At 47.5% G+C, this 25592-nt stretch overlaps 1 protein-coding gene across 3 annotated transcripts in view; it reads left to right on the forward strand.

Annotated features, from left to right (window-relative positions):
• TYW2 (tRNA wybutosine-synthesizing protein 2) overlaps positions 1-25592 on the forward strand; it is a 228030-nt gene that overhangs the window by 87670 nt on the left and 114768 nt on the right. For all 3 annotated transcript variants that reach the window (XM_078688421.1, XM_078688418.1, XM_078688420.1), the window contains exon 5: positions 93-243. In XM_078688421.1, the coding sequence (XP_078544547.1) occupies positions 93-243 (151 nt within the window). The remainder of the gene's footprint in view (positions 1-92; positions 244-25592) is intronic.

Consider the following 25592-nt stretch of genomic DNA (forward strand, 5'->3'; position numbering starts at 1 on the left):
GATGCTGCTTTTGTGATTTGCAAGTGCTAACAGGCACATACCTGACCTGTTCCATGTTAGTTAAAGAATTGGGTCTCCTTGGTTTCTTACAGGTGCAGAGCTTTGGGAGACCGTGGCAACAACACTTGGAGCTCGACGCTTAGCTAAGCAAGGGCATATTTCCACCGATGGCTTTCGAACCCCAACAGTGACCATGCTACTAGGACACGACAGCTGGGTGGAGCACGTGGACAATGGGATTCGGTCAGTGTTTTCTGGAATATCATGCCTTAGATCGGGGGTGAGGGGGATTGCTGAACAAGACACTTTCACGTATCTGTTATCACATATTGTGCTTTCATAGAAGGCCATCTGTAGAACGATATGAGCCATTCCATGACTTCATAGATCCCATGGAAAGGATGCGCATCACTTAGAAAGATGGCCTTAAACATGAACTCGTTTGTAAATTATATTTATATAGCACATACTATCCCTGACAAGGCATTGAAGCGATTTTCGGCGAGTAGCATATTACATGCAGCAGTATCGAAAAGTCTGCCTTCCTATAACTAGGGCATGCATGTGTTTGGATGTGAGGGAGCTATCTCATAGATAATCTGTGTGTTACTTAATAGCGCCCAGACTAGGAGTCGTGGGAGTGTGTTGTCCTCAAGAAGAAATGAGGCATTGTGTCCCTAAAAACAAGATTCAAACAGCATTTCAAAACTTCTGAAATGAACGAAGTCCGACTCAGAGTTTGAGATCCGTAATTGAGGAAACTATGAAGGTTTATTAAAAGTACAATACAGAATGGTAAAAATATAGGAGATTAAATAAATCAATCAGAAGACACAGAAATTAATTTCTATGAAGGATCTCAAAGTTTGAGATAGATGCAGCAATGCATAGAATCTGGAAAATAGACTAAGTTCAAAACGTGCATCAAATTGGACAACATTTCTAGTAGAGACTCCAAAAGAACTGTCTCAACCCCAAATGTGAGTTGTTTTTTTAGCCAATTTCACCATTGAAAACAATACAAACTGCTATGTCAGCTTAGTCTGAGAATAAGTTTGGACATAAATAAATCAAATTTCTGCATTATAAAGCTCTATATACTATCACCATCCTGGCACTAACCCACAATGATCTGCCTTTGCAATGCCCTGTTATATGCCCTAATATTGGGGAGGGAGATGCCCCCTTTGTAGTTTAATTGAGAGGGAGTTTGCCAGGCTATCCTCTGGGTGCCTCTATCCCAGAGGAACAGCTGAAATATTTTATCTAGTCTATCAAAGTGTATTTCTGGCACCACAAAGGGGATATTCTGCAGTACATACAAAAGTTTGGGTACGGTAAGCATTTTAAAAATAGAGCTCTGTTATAACTTGTGTTTCCCTGCTGCTCAGCTGGATTGCATGTCTTGTGGAATGTTGGATGAATGGAACGTTGCCTGGGTGTGAATGTCAGTTGAGTGAGGGCTGAGCAGCAGGACAGCTGCTCCCTATAGGGTTTTCCTTTTTATCTTAACTAATTAACTTAATAAAGTAACTTATTCAATCTTACTTGAAGTATCCATCATCTCATTGAGTACAACATTTTGGCGACATTTGGGGACTATCCTGAAAAGAGTCTACGCGTGCAACTTAAAGGAAGAAAATTCAGAAAACTTCATTGTAACCAAAGAGAGAAGAAAAAGAAAAAAGAAATGGTAGCACACAGATGTTGAAGACAAAAAGAAACAAGCATTTACAATGCAACGGTTTCGCCTTTGCCAAAGTTAGAGCTATTGGCATTGTATCCCGAGCTACTATAAGTGATGTGATAGTCCATCAAAGACTGTCAGCAGTAAATACATCAGTGCATTAGGCAGGGTTGCTAGCAGTAAAGTAAATAAACACTATAAATTTGCATTGTATCTACATTGCTTATGCATAACAGCCATAGCAGCAGTCACCATGCACCAGGGTAACAATATGAGTGATACATCTCTCCAACTTAAATAACAGCTTTAAATTTATTTTGAAGATGTAAATGCTTTTTCTCCAAACATCACCCTGTCAGTTCTGAAAACACACACATTTTCGTCTCAAATATATGCATTTAAATTTTGACAAACTAATAAAATGTCGACCAAGCAAAGGCTTTCATGTTTAGTAGGCTGCACATAAGAGAACTACTCATTGGTAGGCGGCGAGCTACTGGTAGCTCACAAGCCACTTGTTGGAGATGCCAGGTTTAAGTAGAAGGGAAAGCACTGTTGTGGAACTTGGCTGGTTCAATGGACTATGGGAAATAGGGTGGCCACTGTCAGTCCTGGTCTGAGGCTAGATTTACAGTACAGAGAAAGGGGAGGTGAAAGGCCAGGCCATGGCTATTCTGAAAACGTTGCACCAAGGGTTACACGCCCTCTGTATCACGATCACCCGTCCCCTCACTTGCTTGTTCACTCTCTCTACACTCCTCCGAATCTCTTCCGTTTCTATCGCGATCTCCCATCTGCTCACCCCCCTCTCTAAGTCTTTTCCCCGTCGCTCTCTCTCTTCCCCTCTATTCACTCTCCCCTCTCTTCCTCGCCGCCCCTCTCTCTCCGGCGTTATTCTATTTCTATCCTGCAAGCCTCTCTTCTTGTTCCGCGGTATCCATCGGGGATTCACCTGTTATCGAGCGAAGCTGGCCTGTTCAAAACTTTTGGATTCCAGCGTACCGCAGCAGCCCAGTGAGTACTGACCAGCGGTACCAGTGGGGTCTACAGTATGAGCACAGGAGCACTTGCAACTCTACAGTTTGATTTCACACGTGCAGGAGCGCGCTGTCAATACTACATATTGTCGAGCGTAGGAACGCTTACATTCCTGCATTTATTTTCACACCTGCAGGAGCGCGTTGTCCTTTGTTGCCAATTGAGTGAGCACAGGAGCGCTCACCTTCACACATTTTATTTCTCACGTGCAGGAGCGCATTATCATATCTACCTATTGTGCAAGCGCAGGAGCCCTTGCATTCCTGCATTTGTTTTCACAAGCGCAGGAGAGGGTTGTCATTTGTTGCCGTTTGGGTGAGTGCAGGCGTGTTCACATTTACACATTTGATTTCCCAGCGCAGGAGCGCTTGCACATTGCATAAACCCTTATCAACCCTGGGGGAGCCTGAAGTGCCAGCACAGGAGCGCTTCCATGTATACCTTTCTACTCACACGCGCACAAGCACATTGTCTTTATTGTAGGAGTGACTCCAGAGGCTGTTCTCTTCACTGCTCATTTCCTACTTGCACAGGAGCGCTTATCCTTTCTTTATACACAACCTCCAATGGCTGTGCTTCCTGCCTTTCCCTACTTTTTGTTTTCTGGTTCCTTTTCCCCTGAACACCAAACCTCAAGTTTCCTTCTTAGTGGATTACTAACTGAGACACCAGAGAACAATCCTGAGTTTGATGTCAACCATTTTTGCAGGTTGCTGTTCCCAGATGAGTTCCCATATAGCCACGTAACATATACAACCAGGCCTACCTACAAGAGAACAGGCACTACAACGTTTAGGATTTCCTCTCCTGACCCCAACCTACAACCTGGTCGGTGCCATTGCTATGACTGGAGGATGGCAAGGGACGGTGGAGGTTGTTCATTTCGCATCTGTGGGACTGCTCCCTGAGCATAAGGTAAGGCTCGCAGAGCCCCTTCCAGGTCCCTGCGCTGTTAGCTATGCACTCAAATTAAACCGGGGAGGCAACAGCATACATTAAAGATGCATACAATCATAACACAAAATCACGCAAAAAAAATGAGACACAATCAAGAAATATACAATAAATATACAATCTTCAAACAATTAGTACTGCTCTGCCCGTACAGTGCGAAATACAAGAAAAATGTTAACTCGGTATTAACACATCCTAGTGTCACAGGAGTGTTGAAGGGAGGCTCCGTGAAAACTGGACTGTAATCTCTAGGCGAGAGGTAAACACTGTGAGAAAATGAATATTTTAGTGGTGTGTCCACCACACTTTATCACTCTGATCAGCTGATTTACAATTCATCAGAAACGATACTCAACTACGTCACATGAAGATTTAAGGAAGCGGGTCAATGTTACACAACAGACAGGAGCTTGCTCTTGATTGCTCCCTGAGCTGCCGTTACTATTCCTCTGTTAACTTCTAAATCCGGCAAAAGGCACCAGCTGAGGATTTTGCATGGCGGACACAGTCTGCATTCAGATGGAACCGAGCTGCAGCGACTGGAGGGAGCCATCATAAAACAATATTAATGATTCCTTTTCTTAAAAGTGCATTTCCTCTGGAACTTCCAATTTGTATGGTAACATCAGGCAAAGGACATTCTAATGCGTTTTGTGCGTGCCCCTGCATACAAAGAAACCGCATTTACGGGCGGGAACCTCGTCCAATATCTTATTGCTCTAAACAGAACTTGGGTAGATGTATTTTTTTTGTTTTCCAAACACCCAGATCGATAGCACACCTAAGTGTTGAAGCATTTTCGAATCGTAAAACTACAGTAATAAAAGACAGCTACTACATCGATTACCGAAATCCCAAAATGTCCTACCTGTATATGAGATCACTTCAAAAGCAGCAGCAAGAATGTTGCAATGGCATCTTTCCCAAACTGATAAACTTGTGCACTGGCGCTGACCCGGTTTTATTGCATGTTGTCTAGCAAATCTGAAGATGGAAAACTAATTTGCAAAAGCGCACGCTCTGCTGGTCAACTGCTGTAAACCCGAGAGTAATCCTCATGTGGAGAAAGATAATGAAAAGGAGCGAGAGCGTCCTGAAACAGGGGGGGGGCAGGATTGTCGGATATTATCAATGCAGTGTAAACAGGGACACTATTCCTAAAAGTATGAGTGGGGCGAGCGAAAAAGCATCCCTCAAAGAAAAAGGTGGAGAGAGAACCAAGAGACGATAAAGCAGAGGAGTGAACTCTGCTGGGAGGGAGGAAAAACATCACATGAAACGATGTGGGAGTGAACATATTCGAAATCGGACAATAAGCTATCCGCAGTAGTGAAAGACTAGAAAAAGTAAAAAGAGGAGAATGAAAAAATAGGTCAAGAAACAGGAAAATATAACAAGTCAGGTCCCGGGCCGCGCTGTGATTGGCTGACGTCACGGGGGTGTCCCGGGCCGGCAGCCAATCACAGCGCGGCCCTGGAATGACGTCACGGGGGTGTCCCGGGCCGGCAGCCAATCGCAGCGCGGCCCGGGACAAAGGGGCGGGGCTTAAAAAAAGCACCAGAAACGCCCCCGAATCGCGTTTTCGTGAGAAAGCGCGATTGACAGCCTCTGCCTCCCAATGGCTAGCCTCCATTTATGGAGCTAGCCAATTGGAAACAGAGGCTGTCCTAACCTCACTATTAAAAACAACAGATTTCGATCTGGGAGGGGCTTCGCCCCTCGCCAGGTTACGAAACCTAAAAAGAAAACTAGAGGTAAAAGACTTTAAATTCTGGATGTCTTTGGTTGGGGATTGTTGTTTGGCGACGGCCGCCATTTTGGAACGGTCGCGCGCGCCAAGGGCTCATTGGAGAGCCTATTTAAGGCGGTCCTTCGTGGGGTAGCGTTCTATACCATCTACCACTTTGCTGCGACTGCGCTGCAGAAGCGCTGGCTGATTTTAAGCTGTCCTCGTTTTTTATCTTAGTTATTGCTTGCTTTATTTACCCCTGTTTTTAGATTCTGCTGCCTGCAGCTAGCGCCTCGCTCCCCTTACCGCATTTAATAAGTGCACCTCTGTGCCTCAAAGCACCACCACTTTGGTGGGTCTGGGTTCCATTTCAGGCGCCATCTTTGGTTGGGGATTGTTGTTTGGCGACGGCCGCCATTTTGGAACGGTCGCGCGCGCCAAGGGCTCATTGGAGAGCCTATTTAAAGTCGCTCCCCACGCGCAGCGGGACGCCTTTCGCTTAGCCTGAGTCGTGCCGGAGTCCTGCCCGTCTGCGCCCGTCAGCGTCCCGGAGGCGGCAGGGCGGCGTAGGACTCTTGGCCAGGCGTGGGCGAAATGATTCATTATACCTCGGCGTCGCTCCGCGCCTTGCGCTCTATCTCTTGTCAGTGCCGCTCAGTTTTCCCTGGACGATACAAGGGTAAACGACGCTGTCCGGCCTGCGGCTGGTCGCCTACGGGGACGCTATGTGGCGCTCCTAGGGCCACCGAGGTGCCTGCGAAGCATCTCTGTCTGCTGCTCAATACAAGGTCGGTAGGAAGACATGCGCAGCACATCTATGACTTATTGGTCAGGGATAATCCTCTCTGTCTACTCTTGACCGAAACCTGGTTGGGAGAGGCGTCCAATCCGGACATTTTTTCTGCAATCCCCCCAACTTATAATATCTTTCGCCAAGACAGAGCTAAGGGCAGGGGTGGCGGAGTCGCGGTGGTGGTAAGGAAGAGCATTTCTTGTTCTGTTCTCCCCGTGAACCCCATTGGGGGCTCTGAATCCCTGGCTTTTATGCTGAGGCTGTCTCCAGGCCAAGCGCTTAAGGGTCTGCTGGTTTACAGGCCTCCTGGCCCGGTGGGCTCCTTTTGTGAGGACCTTCAGACAGCTATCTCGGAGTTGGCGTTGTCTGCACAGCACTGTTTGCTAGCAGGCGACTTCAATTTTCATCTTGATGTCACGGACGATCCGGATGGGGTAAGATTGCTGGATATTACATCTCCGCTTGGCCTGACACCGTTTGTGTCGGGGCCGACACATGAGAAAGGGCATACCCTTGATCAAGTGTTTTCCTCTGTCCCAATTGTTGACATTGATACGTGGCCTGTGCTCTGGTCAGATCATAGGCTGATCGGGTTCTCTGTATTAGAGAATGGGCGGTTCGACTCCTGTGCCTCCATGGTACCTAGATCGGCCTCAAGAGCGTTACACAGAGTGACGCCTGCTATGCTAGAGCAGGCGCTCACGGAACATCCTTGCTCTCTTTCGGGGGATCCGGAAAGAGACACGGAGGCCCTGCAGCGTTGGCTGACTGAGAGGTTAGATGACCTTGCTCCTAAGACAACCCCCCGGTCCTCGGCGAAACGGCAATCTGCGCCTTGGTTTACAGAGGCGTTACATGTGGCGCGCAGCCAATGTAAGGTCGCTGAACGGGCCTGGCGCCATCAATATGATGGGGAGGCCAAACTAGTCTATAGGGCGGCGGTGAAGGCCTATCACCGTGATGTTCTTGGTGCCAAGCGGGAATATCTTGCCAGGAGGATTGAGGCGTCGGCAAACTCCTGCAAGGAGATCTTCACGATTGTGAAGGAGTTCACGTCTCCAACTTCTTACTCACCTCCGCCTGCATCACCTGATGTGTGGGCGCGTGATCTTGCCACCTTTTTTACCGACAAGATTAAGGCTATTCAGGCTTCTTTCTCGGAAAGTACGGAGGAGGGTTGCTGCGATCTTGGGGTGGGACCTGGAACATCGGCCATGCATGTGGCTATCCTGGAGGACTTTCCACCTGTCTCCAGTGACATGTCCCGGACTTTGTTAGCCAGTCTTAAATCTGGCTCCCCACTTGACCCTTGCCCCGCCAAATTTCTGGCCGGGATGGCGGCAGTGGTGAATCCCCTGGTCAACCCGATCCTCAATGCCTCCTTGAGGGCGGGGAGTGTCCCACGCGCCTGGAAAAGGGCGATGGTGATCCCCCTCCTGAAAAAGCCTGGTCTTGATGCCGAGGCTTTGGCCAATTATAGGCCAATTTCACTTCTCCCGGCTCTGGCCAAGATCACCGAGAAACATGTGCATGGCGTCTTGTCGAACTTCCTTGAGGTTAACAATCTGCTCCATCCATCCCAATCCGGTTTCCGTCCGAATTTCAGTACGGAAACAGCGTTGGTGGAGGTCTCTGAGATCATCAGGGAGACCTTGGATGGGGGTGGCAAGGCCATGCTAGTCATGTTGGACCTGTCGGCGGCTTTCGACACCGTTCCCCATAAGGCGCTGCTTGCCAGGCTTTATGACATCGGCCTAAGGGGGACGGTGCTCAGATGGTTTACATCCTTCCTGGAGGGTCGCCGCCAGACGGTCTGGGTTTCCCAGAGCTCCGCCGAGATGCCGCCATTGGGTGTTGGGGTTCCACAGGGCTCGGTGTTGAGCCCGACATTATTTAACATCTTTATGTCCCCTCTGGCGGCTGCGGTTGAGGCTTATGGAGCCCAGATCGTGTCTTACGCCGATGACACACAACTCCTCTTCACGTGTCAAAAAGATCAGACATTTGACGGGGAGAGAATCCGGGACTGCCTGGATAGGGTCTTCAGCTGGTTTCAGCAAAACTGTCTGAAGGCCAACTCCAGCAAGTCGGAGGTTCTTTTCTTCGGCTGTGCCTTCGATCCCGAGTGGCGACAGTGGTGGCCGGCCGCCATGTGCCCTCCGGCTCAATCGTCCGTGGTCGCCAAGAACTTGGGTGTTAAGCTCGATAATAAACTTTCTCTGAAAGCGCATATCCTTAGCCTGTCCGGCACCTGTTTCGGCATCCTCAGAATGCTCCGCAAGTTTCTACCCTTATTGTCTGCGGAGCACAGACGGATCACGGTGCAGGCGCTTATCGGATCCAGGCTAGATTACGCTAACGCCCTTTTCCTAGGCCTCCCGGACTATTTGGTTCAGCGCCTGCAGGTGGCGCAGAACTCGGCAGCCCGGGCAATCTTTGGTCTGCATAGACGAGCGCGGGCCTCGGAGTTGTTGCAGACGCTTCATTGGCTTCCAATCCGGAAGCGGATTGTTTTTAAATCTCTGACGCTGGTGCACAAGGCTTTGTTTGGCTCTGGCGCAGGATACCTGAAGAAAAGATTGGCCTTCTATCGCCCAGCTCGCTCGCTGCGCTCTGAATCCCTGTTCACTGCGGTGGTCCCACGCGTGCGGAAAGCCCGGATTGGGGGGCGCTCTTTCAGCCTTAAGGCTCCCCAGCGGTGGAATGCGCTTCCGTTGGCACTCCGCAGCACTCCCAACCTGCTTCAATTCAGGAAGAATTTGAAGACTTGGCTTTTTAACCATTCTGTTTAGGTGGCTTTTTCTCGTTTCGGGTTTTGTTTTATCTGTTATGTTGATTGATACTGTAAGTTGCCTGTGGAAAGCGCCGGGACACTCTTTTAGAGTAGCCGTGCGCTATAAAAATGCACTTTAACATAACATAACATAACAAAGTGTGTGTGTAACGCTGACTAGCAAACAAACCCCATCAGTGACCCGAACACCGGTCGCCCTGAAACCAAGATTTCCCAGACTGAACTGAGAAAATCTAGTTTGAATCACCAGCAGCAGTATAGAGTATTGGTCTTCATGGTTGTCGGTTTTGAACATCTTCGCAAGGCAGAAAGATTGGCTCTATGACTGTTGAGAGAGCAACTCTTGCAAGACAGAAGTTATAGCCGCTTTGGGATTAGAAACCGAGAGGAACATTTGCATGGCAGTGGATATTACCACTTTGAGTTTAGCAATAACAAACCGAGTGGAACTTTTACAAGGCAGAGGATATTACCGCTTTGAGGATTGGAAAACGTAGCGTGAAATGACTGTTGGAAAAGTTTTATTATCAGGCTTTCTCAGCAAACTGTAATCGGCGTCTGCTATGGTCTGCGATCGATGTGCAACAACGTATGTGGAGGATTCCAGTGTATGGAGTATGGTCGACGTGCTCTCCTCGGAGAGCGGAGGAGTTTATTTTTTATTTTTTTTATTTTAAACTCGAGAGAATGATAGCTCGAGCAGACTTCTTACTCACCGTTGGAATCTTCAGCACGGCAGCATCTTTCAAACCGAGCCAGCTGGAGGCTTATGTGAATCCGGCCACCATCGGAAGTAGGAAACAGAGGTAAACGTCACAAGAGGAAGCAGTAGTGACGTAATCACGCTACGTGGCGACCATCTTAAAGTACTTTTGGGTTACTAGGCAACACGTCTTTGTGAAGCAGCACGTCTCGGAGAAAGATCGGGACAACGTACTTGCAAAGGTGAAAGAGTGACGTTTAATAGTGATACTTTAAATGAATCTGCAGAGGGTCCAAGACATTGAAGTCTCAGTCTACAAAAGTTCCGCAAGTGTGTAAAGAGTCTATAAGAATAGAAGCAGCGATATGAAAACGACTATGTCAACATACTGACTATTTTCTTACAAACACGTAGAGATCCACCCATGTTGTTGTTGACATAATATTGCTGCAATCCATGGCTGAAACAGGAAAATGTCCTAGTGATGGAAGAGGATCTACGCTGCAGACACTTTGTTGGAACAATAGTCACTGAATTTGACGAACAGTGCAATACTAAGGGTGCTTGAGGTTGGGTGTAGCTTGTTGCTGAGTGTGAGTGGAGATCTAGAAGCTGTTTCTCATTTGTATTTGTATATGAAGTGGTGACAAGATGCTAAACCACTCATCATTTTCACTAATGTGTGCATACCGTGAGTTTGTAGTGGCCAAGTGCTATGCGGTCACATAGGTATTTGAGGGCTATGCTATATATGGTCACTCATTAGTTATTAGAGTTGTTCGACAACTAGAGTTGTGTGTGAGTGTGTCTAGATATTAGGTGACTCATTAACTCATGTTAGTAGTGACTATGTAGTATGTAGTCACATGGTTATTCGAGGGCTGTGCTGTATATGGTCACTCGTTGGTTATGTTATTCTAGTGTTGGTGATTGTTTCACCAAGAGTTGTTCCACAACTAGAGTTGTGTGTGAGTGTGTCTAGATGTTAGGTGACTCATTAACTCATGTTGGTAGTGACTATGTAATATGTGGTCACATGGTTATTCGAGGGCTGTGTTGTATATGGTCACTCGTTGGTTATAATATTCCAGTGTTGGTGATTGTTTCACCAAGAGTTATTCCACAACTAGAGTTGTGTGTGAGTGTGTCTAGATGTTAGGTGACTCACTAACTCATGTTGGTAGTGACTATGTAATATATGGTCACATGGCTATTCGAGGGCTGTGCTGTATATGGTCACTCGTTGGTTATAATATTCTAGTGTTGGTGATTGTTTCACCAAGAGTTATTCCACAACTGGTATTGTGTGTGAATGAGTCTAGATGTTAGGTGACTCATTAACTCATGTTGTTAGTGACTATGTAGTATGTGGTCACATGGTTATTCGAGGACCATGCTGTAAATGGTCACTCGTTGGTTATATTGTTCTAGTGTTGGTGATTGTTTCACCAAGAGTTGTTCCACAACTGGTGTTGTGTGTGAGTGTGTCTAAATGTTAGGCTACTCATTAGCTCGAATTATGAGGGCTATGTGGTATATGGTCACCCCTTAGTTGTGTTGATCTAGTGTCAAAAAAAAATAAATAATAATTCTCAACAAGCTTTGTTCCCAATGGGTGTCGTATATGAATTGACGTCAGGTTGTTGTACTACTCATCAGCTTGTGTACAAGTTGTTTACCACATATGTCCAGTTTGTGCTGGTTGTGTGCAAGTGGTTTCCCGGCTATTTAGTGCCTGTTGTGTACACGTGTGATGCTGAAGTGTGCTTGTGAGCGTGTGTGTTTTTTTTTACGTAGTATGGATGAGTTATGCGAATATTTATTCTTAGTTCATAGTGTACGCGTTACTTCCTGATATTTGTTGTGTTAAGTTTGTTCCTTGTGTCTTGCTTGTTATGCCGGTCTGGCCAACTTGTATAATTAGTTGCATAAGGATATAGGATGAAGATAGTTATTCATTTCAGAAGGTAATGCGGTGCCAAATGTATTAGAATATTTTGTTTGTATAGTCCATTAGTACTTTGGTGCACTGTCTTAATATCCTTAACTATATGTACTAGAGTGCATTTAATTGACAACTATTTTATTGCTTTAAGCAATTGTACCCATAATGAAGGGAGATATGTTATAACTTGTGTTTCCCTGCTGCTCAGCTGGATTGCATGTCTTGTGGAATGTTGGATGAACGGAACGTTGCTTGGTGTGAATGTCAGTTGAGTGAGGGCTGAGCAGCAGGACAGCTGCTCCTGATAGGGTTTTCCTTTTTATCTTAACTAATTAACTTAATAAAGTAACTTATTCAATCTTACTTGAAGTATCCATCATCTCATTGAGTACAACAAGCTCCTACTCCTAATCTATGAAGGGGGTTCACACCACCTTTGTGCGTCCTCCTGAAATGTGCTTAGGACCCTGCCCACGTTCTACTCCAGGAACCTATCTCTATTAGCTGTTATCTCTATTCTCAGATACCTGAAGCCAACTCTAGACACACAGAAGACCCCGATCTGTCTTTCCAAGCCCTCCCAGTCCCCCATCTGATAAAGGGTTGAATTATCCAGTTGATGCGCTATCCTAAATATGTGTCACTGTTATGGAAGACTGACTGGATCAACACTTCTGGTTCGTAAGATGAATCAGTCATTCGCATTGATTTTTCTGGTTCGTTCATCACCCCTGGAAATCCAATTATGTCAGCCCTGTAGTGCACCCAACACGACAACGCCTCCAGGCATAGTGCAAATGAAAGGGAAGAAAGTGGCACCTCTCCCCAGCTCAAACGTATCGGAGAGCAATTCATTCACCCTCTCTCCTTCTTGGGTGCTTTATAGAGCAGGGCCTCCCATTTTCAAAAAATGGTACCAAACTTGAATCGTCTCACTGTCAAGTGGAGGTACACCCAGTTGATAGTCAACAGCCTTCTTTACATCTAGCATCAATGTGGCCTTGGGGTCTCCCTCATATTTGGTTCAGTCTAACCAAGCATGTGGTCTTCTGAGACTGAGCCTTGTTCTCTTCGGCATACATTCTGGCTGGTCTTTATCAATCATGGAGTTGATAACCTTGGCTTCCCGTGGTTCATGAGAGAAATAGGCCTATATGAGGCATAGAGGTATTTGGGTTTATTCTTTTTTGGGAATCACGACTATGATACTAAGATATGATATTAGGGGTTCGCCCGCAACTTTGGCTGTGAGAAACAGTTTTAGGAGGTGCAGTTTGAGAAGTGGAGCCAATCATTTATACAGTTCTACACCCAATATCTTCCAGTAACAAATCTTCCTCCAGTGCATCCCAATCTAGTTCTCTTAAGACCCTAACCTACAACTCATGTAGGATTGCTTCTATATCCTGCATTGTGCATTCGCTCCATGCCTCATAAAGGGTACAGAAGTATTGTGCAAATACCTGTGCTATATTCCAGTCTGTTTCGACAACCTCCCCAATCCCTGCATATATCTCTACCACCAAGCACATCTCCTCTCTTCATCCCAGCCATGCTACGAGGAAGTCCATTGTGCACGTTTCATGCAATTTCCTCTGCACTGAGAGGTAATAATGTTGAGCTGCGTTTTGAGTAAGATTACAGTATTGCTCCTAGCTGCCTGGCTGTAAACAAGCTGTTTCTATGTTCATTACTTGCTTCTCCAGCACTAGCACCTGTTCCCTGATCTTCCTTTTATAAACTATATATTAGACTTTTTCCCTAAGTACTGCCATGTATGCCTTCCAGAGCATAATCCGGGATTCTACGGCCCCTTTATTTCCTTCTAAGTACAATTGAGAGTCAACTTGCAGGGTTTTGACAACCTTTTTATCTTTCAGTGCCCACATGTCCAGCCTCTATGTGTTTGTGGTTTCTCAACTGCTGGTTCTTTTTATAATGTGCAAGAGAGAATAGAGAGGATGGTCAGAAAGTCTCCTGGCCAGATATTCCAGCTGCCACCTAACCATGTCGGCCAGGAGGGCTTTTGAACTCCTTACAGGAAGGAATTTTGTCTGTCCGATGGGTGCCTGAATCTCCAGAGCATACGTAAATTGCTTTAGACTCTATTGCCATTCACAGGGAGAGCTTCTATCAAGCTTTCAGTCGATAACCTTATTGAAGTGCCCACTGATCAAATGTATTTCAGCTGCAGAAACCTAATTTGTCGAGGACATAACGCTGTAATTTGGGAAGTGCATACACATTTACTATGAGAGTGTTTTGCTTACCCCATTTTTCCTGTACTGCCACATAACCGCCTTCAGAGTCTTCTCATTGCCTATCAGTGAGGAAGGGAGGTTCCTTGCACACAATGGCCACTCATCACGATGGCGCTTCCTCTTCTGTCTGGTTGATGAGAGTTTGTAGTTGGTTGAGTCAATATGTTTGTATCAGTTTGTGAGTGAGTCAGTGATTGGTAGAATGAGTGAGTGATATAGGTCCTTTTTAGTGTTTTTCCTGTTCTTGGGCTGATGTTATATGAACTATATGTAATCTTCATGCAATGAAGTATGGATTTCTCTCGATGTACATTTGATATATATATTTTTTTTTCTATGAATACGAATGAAAATAAAATAATTTAAATATATTTAGCTGTTCTGTGGGCAATTACCATTATTGGAACCAATTGGTCCTTTACATTGTTGGGAACCGCCTTTTCATGTTGTTGTACACTCATCTCGATCACCTTGTGAACCCTACATAGGCTAATTAGACATATTGGGTTCTCTGGAGGCATTTACAATTATCAGCCATCCAGTGGCTTTCCTGTAGCAGCATCTGATCTGGTGAGTGCCTACAAATGTATTGTGCCACTAACCCTCACTTAATCTTTCAGCCTAACCTGTTTAGGTTCCATGAGATGAACATCAGTTTCTCAGCCATGTGGTGGGTATTTATTATCACATATAATATCCCTCCTATTAAGCGCAGACTGTGTAGTCTGGAACAATCATCTTGGCTGTCTGTAACTGAACGCTTTGTGGGATGCGAGCTGCCTTTAAGATGGCATCCCTGTCCAAATAATTCAGGAGCCTTAGGACCCCACCTGGTGCGGTGCACCCGGTGGGGTTTCTTAGTCAGAGCCATGTGTGCTTTCTTACTTAGATAGTAAGATGAAATATCCTGTGCCAGAATCCAGGATTTGAAACATTCCATAAAGAAAAGTTCGGGACAGGGGCCCTCCACTTCCTCCGGTACTTCCACCAAGAGCAAGTTGTTGCACCTATATTTCCCCTCTGCATCCTCAGCCTGGCATGCTATCTGTCTGGCCACTTTGCATTGTTAAGTAAAATTTTGCATGAGGAAGCGAAACTCAACTTCCGGTTCAGACATGCGAGTCTCAACCGCTATAGCCCAATCTACCACTTGACATAAATCCTATCTCAGATGGGACACCTCGATGCTCACCCCATTAATCCTACCTTCAATCAATCAATCAATCAGGAGTTTGTTAAAGCGCGACTACTCACCCGTAAGGGTCTCAAGGCGCTAGGGGTGGGGGGGGGCGTTGGGGGGTGCAGGTTCCATTCCATCAAGGAGGGGGTCTGTCGAAGAGCCAGGTTTTGAGGTTTCTTGCGAAGATGGGGAGCGATGTTGTCTGTCTGAGGTGGAGCGGAAGGGTGTTCCATGCTTTGGCTGCGAGGAAGGAGAAGGAGCGGCCTCCCGATCTGGTCTTTCTGGTGCGGGGGACCACAGCGTAGGAAAGCTGGGCTGATCGTAGGGTCCTTTGGGGTGCGTGGAATTTGAGTCGGCTGTTCAGGTATGCTGGTCCGGTGCCGTGGAGGGCCTTGTGTGCGTGGGTGAGCATCTTAAAGGTGATTCTCGCCTCGACGGGGAGCCAGTGGAGTGTGCGCAGGTGCTGGGAGATGTGGCAGTGTTTTGGCAGGTTGAGGACCAGTCTTGCGGCGGCGTTCTGGATGTTCTGTAGCTTGCGGATTAGGTTTTTGTTTATTCCGGCATAGAGTGCGTTGCCGTAGTCGAGTCTGCTGGTGACCAGGGCGTGAGTGACTGTCTTTCGGTGTTCGAGGGGGATCCATTTGAAGGTCTTACGAAGGAGGCGGAGGGTGTGGAAGCAGGAAGATGAGACAGAGTTGATCTGGCGGTCCATTTTGAGCTCGGAGTCCAGGATGATTCCCAGGTTGCGTGCGTGGTCTGTGGGGGTTGGCGGGTTTCCGAGGGCGGTGGGCCACCAGGTGTCACTCCAGGCGTCGGGGTTTGGGCCCATGATGAGTACTTCTGTTTTGTTGGTGTTTAGTTGTAGGCAGCTGTTTTTCATCCATTTGGCGACGGCTTCCATGCCTTCTCGAAAGTTGCGTCTGGCGGTGTTGGGCTCGTTGGATAGGGAGAGGATGAGCTGGGTGTCGTTTGCATATGACACGATGTTGAGTCCGTAGGTTCTGACGATGGGGGCAAGTGGAGCCATGTAGACGTTGAAGAGCGTCGGGCTGAGGGAGGAGCCCTGGGGGACTCCGCAGGTGATAGGTGTGGGGTCCGAGAGGAAAGGGGGGAGTCTGACCCGCTGCGTCCTGCTGGAGAGGAAGGAGCAGATCCAGTCGAGGGCCTTGTCCTGGATTCCTGCATCGTAGAGTCTGCGTTTTAGGGTGCGGTGGGAGACTGTGTCGAACGCCGCTGATAGGTCGAGGAGGATGAGGGCTACTGTTTCTCCTTTGTCCAGTAAGGTGCGGATGTCGTCTGTTGCGGCGAGGAGGGCGGTTTCCGTACTGTGGTTTTTTCTGAAGCCGGATTGGGAGGAGTCGAGGATGTTGTGTTCTTCAATGAATGTGGCGAGTTGGCTGTTGATGGCTTTCTCGATGACTTTCGCTGGGAACGGGAGCAGGGAGATGGGTCTGTAGTTTTTGAGGTCGGTGGGGTCCGCTGAGGGTTTCTTTAGGAGGGGGTTGACCTCGGCGTGTTTCCAGTCGTCGGGGAATGAGGCGGTCGCCAGGGAGCGGTTGATGGTTTGGCGGAGCATGGGTGCGATGGTGTTGGCGGATCTGTTGAAGATGTGGTGGGGGCAGGGGTCCGTGGGGGCCCCTGAGTGGATTGACTTCATTGTCTTCAGTGTGTCTTCGGTGGTGAGGGCTGTCCAGTCATCAATCGCTGGTTTCCGGGTGTCGGGGGTGGTTGGTGAGGGTTCAGTGTGTTGGTTGTCTTCGTCGAAGTTGTCGTAGATGCTCTTGATTTTGTGGTGGAAAAAGATGCTGAGTTTGTCCTTCTAGGACTGTCTGTGAGTCTTTTATAGCTTGAAGGATTACTGATGAAAGGACAGCGGTGCTCTCCTGACCCTCCTGGGATAGTCCCACCTGTCTTTAGCGCAAATTGTCCATCGCCAGAGTGTGTAAAATGGTCCGTCTTCCCCTGAGAAGAGGTCGCTTCCCCTGCCCCCCCTCCCCCCGTTTTTTTACCACCTTGTCAATGATCGCCAAGTCAGTCAACTGTGTGTCAGTGGTCAGAGCTAAGATAAAGTCTCTGTATTGGGTTGCCTTCTACTTCAATTGGGCTAAACGGAGTGCCTTAGCTGGCAGGGGATCCTCTGTCTCACAGGTGTTCCTCTGGTCGCCCAAAGTTCCCCCCTGCAAGCCCTAGAAGCGTTCAAGTTGCCACCAATGGCCAGTATACTTCTCCTGGGAGAAACATCCAGGGGGACCAGCAACTAAACAACAGGGGGCAAGGGGGAAAGAGCAAGGAAAGTCACTCCGGTCTCAGCCTCGTTCACCAAAATACAGGCTGGGAGACTTGCTCCAACACTGACGCCAGTCCGGGCCCAATTCACTACATCTGGCAACATCCTTTTGGTCTACAGTTGCTGCGCCTCCTCTCCTGGTGCCACACACCACACCAGCCTGACCAGGCCTACTGATGGCCCGAGCCTCCACTCAATACAGGTGACTTGGTGGGCCTGTATACACAATGGCATTTGCTGTGCACCTAGCCGTGGGCAACAGTTCAAATGAAGCCTGACACCCTGGTTCCAAGAGGTTTGAAGTTATCGCCACCTCCTCTTTGCGAGGCTAGCCTCACCTCGCATGAGCCAGCAGCTCCCACCAGCATCAATAGAGGGGCACAATCAGCAATAGCCCGCACTACCAGGTATATCGCCAGCAGGGCCGGTTCTAGGATTTTCCGGGCCCCGGGTGAAGTGGAATGTGCGAGGCCCCTCTAATTTACGTAAGTGACACCTTCAGGGCTCCGGAAGCTGCTCTGTGCAGACTCCTCCTGGGCTGCAGCTCCCCTCTCAGCCACCTACAAGCACCTGTTTCACAGGTCATATCGGGCTGAAGGTGTGAGAATAGCTTGGGGGTTGAGAGTTAAAACAGTGCAGACTGTAAAGTGCTGATAATGGGTGTCCCGCAGTGTCTCCCAATGGGCAGCCGTGCAGGAGGCCTAATTGTACGTCAAAATGTGTCGAAGTGCAACTGACACAAGATAAATCGTCCCCCTCCTCTAGGCCTCCCCACACCATCCATGAGAGGCCCAGGGAGTGCCCCCCTCCTGTAAGCCCAATTGCAGACACATTTCTTCAATGGGATTGGCAGGGGCACAATAGGATTGGTGGTGTGTTGCACTGTGTGGGGCCCTATACTTGTGGGATGAGAGCGAGGCCCTGGGCAGCTGCCCATACTGCCCATGCCTAGCACCGGTCCTGATCGCGGGTCAGGCCACCTTCATCTTCTCTCATCTCACAAGCAGGAGAGGACGAATCTAGTCATTCACTGCTGCCGGGCAGCCTCTCCAAGCCTCTTCTCTATCCTTGCGGCATGCGCAATGCGGCCACAGCACCACATGGCTTCAGCGCAGCTCATCGGGCCCAACAGCACCAGTGCAGGGCCCGGGGTAGCTGCCCCTGGTGACTACCGGCAGGTATCAGTTCTTCCGCCGGCACATCCCTACTCAGCAGGGATCTTAGTCCAGTGGGTCACCAACCTCTACGTGTACCGCCTGCAACGACTTCTCTTCTCTCACAGCCCGGGATGTCTCCGGCCTTTAGGCTTTGCTCCGGTAAATGGCGATCTGCAAGGTGCTTCGTTCTAAGACCTAGTCCCTACTGACCATCTCGGATGTCAGGAGGGCCTAGCAGGAGCCCTGGATGGGAGAGGTAGGATCTCCTTCTCGTCTGGTTATGCAGAATGATTGAGGCCAGAGCAGAGCCTCAGCAAAGAGCATCCGCCATCTTAGGTGGCTTAGCTATTGCCCCACCTTTTGACAGTCTTATCTGTAACAAACTGTTGCGATAGCACCTCACATCAGAATGTAATTAAGAGAAGGGGTCAGTGATAAGAAGATTAAAACATTCTGAGAAGTATTTTTGAAAGAGAAAGTTTTTTAAAAAACTGTATAAAATGTGTTGCATTATTAAATTGCACTAATATCAGTACAACAAAATCCATTCCTCTAAGCAGCCTGGCTAGAAAGTGGAAGTGAGGAGCAAGAAGAGCAACTGGACCTAGTAGTGAATCTTTCCACAAAAATCCTCACTCCCATCGAAATGAGAGTCCTCAACATGGGTTTGGGCTTTGTTCCCACTCCGCAGATGGATCGGTTCTGCCTGCACAAAGAACTTCCTGATTTCTTCAGAAAGTTGCGATTGAGAGACTACTTTCAAGACAAAGAATACCAAGAACCATTTGACACTGGCCTACGAGTTCCCTCTAAATGTGCACCACATGAAGGGATGACACCACACGAGGTGCTTACCTTTGAACAAGCAGTGATAAAAGAAGTGGACGGTCTACCCAATAGACAACATTTCAACAACTTGTCTTGCGGCAGAAAAAACTGCTATCAAACTCCTCACCGAGGATGATACACTCAATATAAAACCTGCAGACAAGGGAGGCGCAATAGACTTACTGAATATGATAGACTATGATCAAGAATGCCTCCGACAGCTCTCACAGGAGAGACACTACAAAAAGGTAAAAAAAGACCCGACCATGGCACGGCTATCAAGGATTAAATCTATTGTGACATCGGCAGAAGCCCAGTGCTGGATTTTGAAAAATGAAGCAGAATTTTTGGTGAACACGGAACCTAGTACCACATTTTTCTTCTCCCTCCCAAAAATCCACTAGGGGGTCCCTGGTCGCCAAATAGTATCAGGAATCGGCTCATTGTTGGAACCACTCAGCAAATTCTGCTACCATTCATTACCTGCAACATCTTGTCAAGAAGATACCCTTGTACATCCTGAACCTCATCACCTACACTACTAGGAATGATGAAATCAACCTCCTGATGACCATGGACGTTGAGGCGCTTTACACAAACATCCCCCAGGATGAGACCCTAAGGGCGGTGGAAAAGCGCCTCCTAGCAGAAGACTGGATGTCACAAACACCGGTGGCTTTCATAATGGATTGTGCCACATTAGCCATTTGTGAGAACTTCTTCCAGTTCCAGGACCAGCTATACCACCAGACCCAGGATACATCTATGGGGAGCACGTTTGCGCCGAGTCCGGCCTGTCTCTGTGTGGCAGAATTCGAACGTCTCCACATTGAAGACAACAACATCCATGCGAATAACATCGTTCTGTGGAGGCACTACATAGATAATATCCTCATTTTTTAGAAAGGAGATCTGGATACATGTGACACCTTCTTCACATGAGTCAATTCTCTGGACCCCTACCTCCGGTTCACCAGAACTGTTTCCACTTCCGAGATCCATTTCCTAGAGCTTACCATCACCCTAAGGGATGGCCGACTGTCTTCGCATACCTACAAAAAACCCATGGACTGCAACAATCTGCTTCTTTATGGGAACCACCACCCTAAAGCCCTTAGGGACAACCTGCCATTCAGCCAATTCTTGCGCAGGAATTGCGATACAAGCACAGACTACAAAAAGGAAGCAGCAGCATTGAGTACTAACCTAGCAGCCCGCGACTACCCGCCGCATGTTATTAGGAAATCCAGTAAGAGAGCACTCAATAATAACAGGGAGGCCTTGCTGGAACCCATACACAAAACATAAGAAGATCTTATGACGTGTGTCACCACATACACACCATATTCCAATAGGATCCAAAGGATCATCCGTAAACACTGGAGGATCCTCTCCACAGGGAATCCCTCCATTCCAATGCCTAGATTTGTAATGAAGCGCACCAGCAATCTACGCGATCTACTGGTTCACACCCGCCCGAAAATCCATCAAAAGAACACACAGGGGACCCTGTGGAACACTACGCCAGTACGGGGACACTACCCATGGGGCCACTGTGGGGTATGCGACCTGACAAAAGTGACCAAAGAACTGATCTTGGAAGAAGGCAAAGTTTGGATACAACAAACCCACACTAACTGAAACCCAAAGAATTGTGTTTACTTAATTGAATGTCCATGCCATTTGAAGTATATCGTGTTACCAAAGGGGACGATGGACGGAGCGCTTGAGCAAATCACTCACTCACCCCCAGTCAACTGATCTGGGTTTCACCTATCATCATTCTTTAGCTCACTCCACCACCATAGTTCAGACATGGCCATATGCAAATCAGTGTGACCCTGTGCCTCATGGGAACAGTCCAGCCCGTACTGCCAAGCCATGTCTTCCCTGGACCGGAAACAAGCATCCTGGGACAGGTTTCTAGCTAATCAGCCGTCATCAGCCAGGCTAGCTTGAATCCAGTGGCAAAGTGAGCAAGGGACCCACGTCTGGGCATACCCTGCCAACTTAGGGCGAACAAAATGATACCAAAGGGGATGATGGACTGAGCACTTGAGCAAATCAAACACTCACCCCCAGTCAACTGATCTGGGTTTCACCCATCATCATTCTTTAGCTCACTCCACCACCCTAGTTCAGACATGGCCATATGCAAATCAGTCTGACCCTGTGCCTCATGGGAACAGTCCAGCCTGAACTGTCAAGTCATGTCTTCCCTGGACCCGAAACAAGCATCCTGGGACCGGTTTCTGGCTAATCAGCCGTCTCAGCCAGGCTAGCTTGAATCCAGTGGCAAAGTGAGCAAGGGACCCACGTCTTGGCATACCCTGCCAACTTAGGGCGAACAAAGTGATACCAAAGGGGTGGTGGAGTGAGCTAAAGAATGATGATGAGTGCACATTATCTCTCTCACCTGCACAGATCAGATGAAATGAATCGTACAGTGATTGAAAGCAATAATACGTGGTCCACACAAAAACTGTTTGAAACTGAGCCACGATGGATCATTTGCTTATCCACGCAGACTAGGAGGCTCAACCACAACATTCCTTGCACTGAACTATAGATACTTCACACTGGCTTCCTTGGACTCTTAGCACCCACGTCCATTTTATACATGTACACTGGACATCTGTTTACCTGGGGCAAGTACACGGTTAGACATCACGGATCCCTTTTTTAAATAACGTACATAGGATAGCTGCAGGCATTTACCATTAGGCAGTTTGCCATCAACACTGGACCACAGTCCTTAGCCTCCGGAACTACATATGACATACTCACAACAAGTATACATTACCATCCGCAGCCACTAGCACAGGGCATCCTCATATTAAGACTTTGAGGCACACTGCAGTTTACAGTAAAATCAGATGCGACCGGTAGATACTGTATGTGCCAAGCTTCACACAATGAGGTCAACTTACTCAGTGTTCACACTATCATCAGCACTTGGCCTTCGGTGCTGTTAAGGCAAAGGCAGGTCTTGTGGCATGTCATTTTAATTCTAATTCAAATCAGTCTTGCCAGGGACGGCCACCCACTCAAATTTCCACATTTGTATTCCTTGACATGATGGGGCACCTCTGTGAGGCAGGGTCAGGCTTTCTCCATGCAGTCAGGCAGTGAAAGTTCGAGACAAGATGGCGGTGTAGCTCGGAGCTGCGTTATCGTGAGACTTCCGACTTCCTCATCACGTGGGCCGTTCACTTAAGATGACGACGGTCCTGCAGTGCCGGTAATATCCAGACGTTGGGGGAGACACGTTGGAGTACCGGCATTGCCCGCACCTTCGACCTGGTGTGTGAGGACCCCCTGAGCTCTTTTTCCGCTACACTTGTGTTCCGCTTGGACTTAGCATAACCCATGTGCTGCCCCTAGTTTCACTGCGACACTTGCAGCGATGTCTTTATAACTTCCTACGATCACTGAGCAAACGCTGGACTTCCGCTTGCCCGGGATATTTTCGCCCACTAGCGCGCTTCTAACCTGCACAACCTGACGCGCTGCTTGCTGGTATAGGCGTCAGTGACCGATACCGGCAGCCCTTAGTTTCACTGCGACCCTTGCAGCGACGTCATTTCAACTTCCGACGACCGTGGAGCTAACACTAGACTTCTGCTCGCCCGGGATTCTTTCTCCGACTAGCGGGATTCTTTCCTCGACTAGCACGTTTCCAACCACCATAACTAGACCTGCTGCCTGATGGTATAGGCATCATTGACTGACACCAGCAGCACTGGTTGGCTCACACACCCGCTTGATGCCCTTCGTCCAGTTCGGACAAGAAGTGCATATCCCACTTGCCAAATAGGGGTCCCTACATGCGCACGCCCCATTTTTCACGCTAAAACATAAACCAACTGCTTGGTTTTTTGAAGACTTTTGTATTGGAGACAGTGTTCTTTTATTGACAGGGTTTTTTGGGGCATCACACAATGTATATGTTTCATCTCACTCCCTTGCCACTAGCCTTGAGCACAGTTGGATATGCACCCGCACCGATTTACATGTGTGTGTGCGCTGGTTGTTAGTTCACTATTATTCCATGCACGGGCAGTCTTGGCTTTGCTTCCTGTTGGCCTACCATGATTGATTTTTATTTCCCATATGTCTACCTTAAGATGGTCCCCTCCAGTGGTCGGGACCCTCCCCTTCATCTATGAAGTAACTCTACTCCTCAAGTGAGGTAAGATATGCTATGCTTACCCCCCCCCCCCCCCAACCCCTCTTTGCACCCTGTCCCGGGAGTAGGGAATAGATTTCATGTCTGTTCTCTGTAGGCGGTCCCAGCCATAAGACCCTATTTTGTGGCATTTTTGTTTTTAAAACTTTCAATATGTGTTTAAGTATACATAATATGTGTACCTGGGACAGGTAGACCAACCTGACGCAGAGTCTGTACCTCTCCCATAAATATGGGGTTGAGGCTGTTTTACATCTGTATAGCATTGACAGTATTTCTGAACGGAACAGCCGCTCTTTTTCTCCCTTTTTGTCTCCCTCTATTCAGGTGGAGATGCATCTCTGGTTCCTAATTTGGTCCAGTTATACACCATCTGGACATCCTCACATTTTGGGGAGTCCCCTCGCAGTCGTCATCCTCTGGGGACCACACCCTTTCATAATTTGTTTTGGTCCTGAAGAAGTGCTGCTCGACTTTTGAGCCTTTGGGGCACAAAACATGTTGACCACATATTCATAACAGCTACCCTGGTACCTTAAGACCTCTTGGTAGCCCCACTGTTTTTACCTAGTCCAGGTCCCATTTCTGAATTAAGACGTTTGTGGGTCCGGTGCCTATTTTAAATCTCCTAGTCACTTTACACCACCATTGTTCACTTATTTTTAGCCCACACTCGCCCTTCACATACGTCGTCCTCAGAGCAAAAGAACTCCGCCAAAGAAGCCACCAGGCTCGTCAGACATTGCAGCGCTGGTCTGACGAGGAGTGCCCTATGATGAAGCATGACACCCTAACAGGTGTGTGAGGGCATTATGATCTGAAATTGAGATCTCCCAGCGACTTGAACACTAGGCAGATAGCAACTTGCAGTGCCTCTGCCCTATAGAGGAACGGACTCCTTTCTGTGATTTAGATGGACACTAACATACAACCTGCACGGGAGGCTCCACTGAATTCGCAGTGTACTGGCCACGATAGACACAGGCATAATAATTCTAGTTCCCATTGCAGCCACAGTTCAGGAGTGCCCTTCTGTATGCTCTTGCATGTGTGCTTACATCGCATTGTAGAGCATTGCTATGGCAAGAGGATTAGCTTGATGATGATGTGCAGCGACTAGTTATTATGGTAGGTTGCAGTCAACAACTAACATTTGAACAGATGCTTCCCAACATCCCATCTTGCCTACTAGAGCTGCTAGGCCAGTGTGTGTGGGTACATGGTCACTACTCATGGCAGTTGATAATTCTTCCAGGGATGATTATTTTTCAGTGGGAGTGAGGGTTGGTGATGCGGGACTCAAATCAAATCAAACAAGCTTTATTCGGTATATAAATATATGACCATAAAAGCATACTACATATATAAAAAAAATAAAAAAGCAACCATCATAATCATTTCGGGAGAATACAATGATGTGACAGTTTTACACAGGAGCATATTTCATCATAAGTGTACGCGATGGTATCCTTAAATTCTTTTTAAAAAAAACAAAATACACAGAATAGATTATACATAGCTTCACTGAACTCAATAAAATACATGCAAATAAAAAAAAACAAGGAATGGCTGGACGCTATTTATAAAAGCATTGCATCAAAGATGTGTAACAAAAGAATTATGAGGAAACTTCCGGCAAATCAAATTTGTAATTTAGCAATTCCAGAAGAGTAAGATCCTTTCTCCGTTTAATTGCCATCTGGGTAAAAAGGATCACTGCATTGCATATCAATGAATTTTCCAAGTTGCAAACATGGTAAAAGGCAGTCTTATAAAAATACAATTTATTTGATATAAAAAGGGGTCTTAAACCCGATTTTCTGATGTCCCTGTAAAAGTTACCAAAAAGTATAAAGCGCTCTGAGGGCTTGTACTATCACACGGGCACTTAGGTAAAACTTGACTCCACTTTCCCATCTCTGGGAATGCTACTTGAAAGTGTAGTGTACCCAACCTTAATCGGGCCAGATAAAATCTGTGATGTACATTTCTAGTAAAAATGAGATATGGTTGTATACCAAAGAGAAGTGGTCCTTCGCAGTATGAT

Source organism: Lissotriton helveticus, chromosome 4_1, assembly GCF_964261635.1.
Source record: "Lissotriton helveticus chromosome 4_1, aLisHel1.1, whole genome shotgun sequence".
Classification (NCBI taxonomy): Eukaryota; Metazoa; Chordata; class Amphibia; order Caudata; family Salamandridae; genus Lissotriton; species Lissotriton helveticus.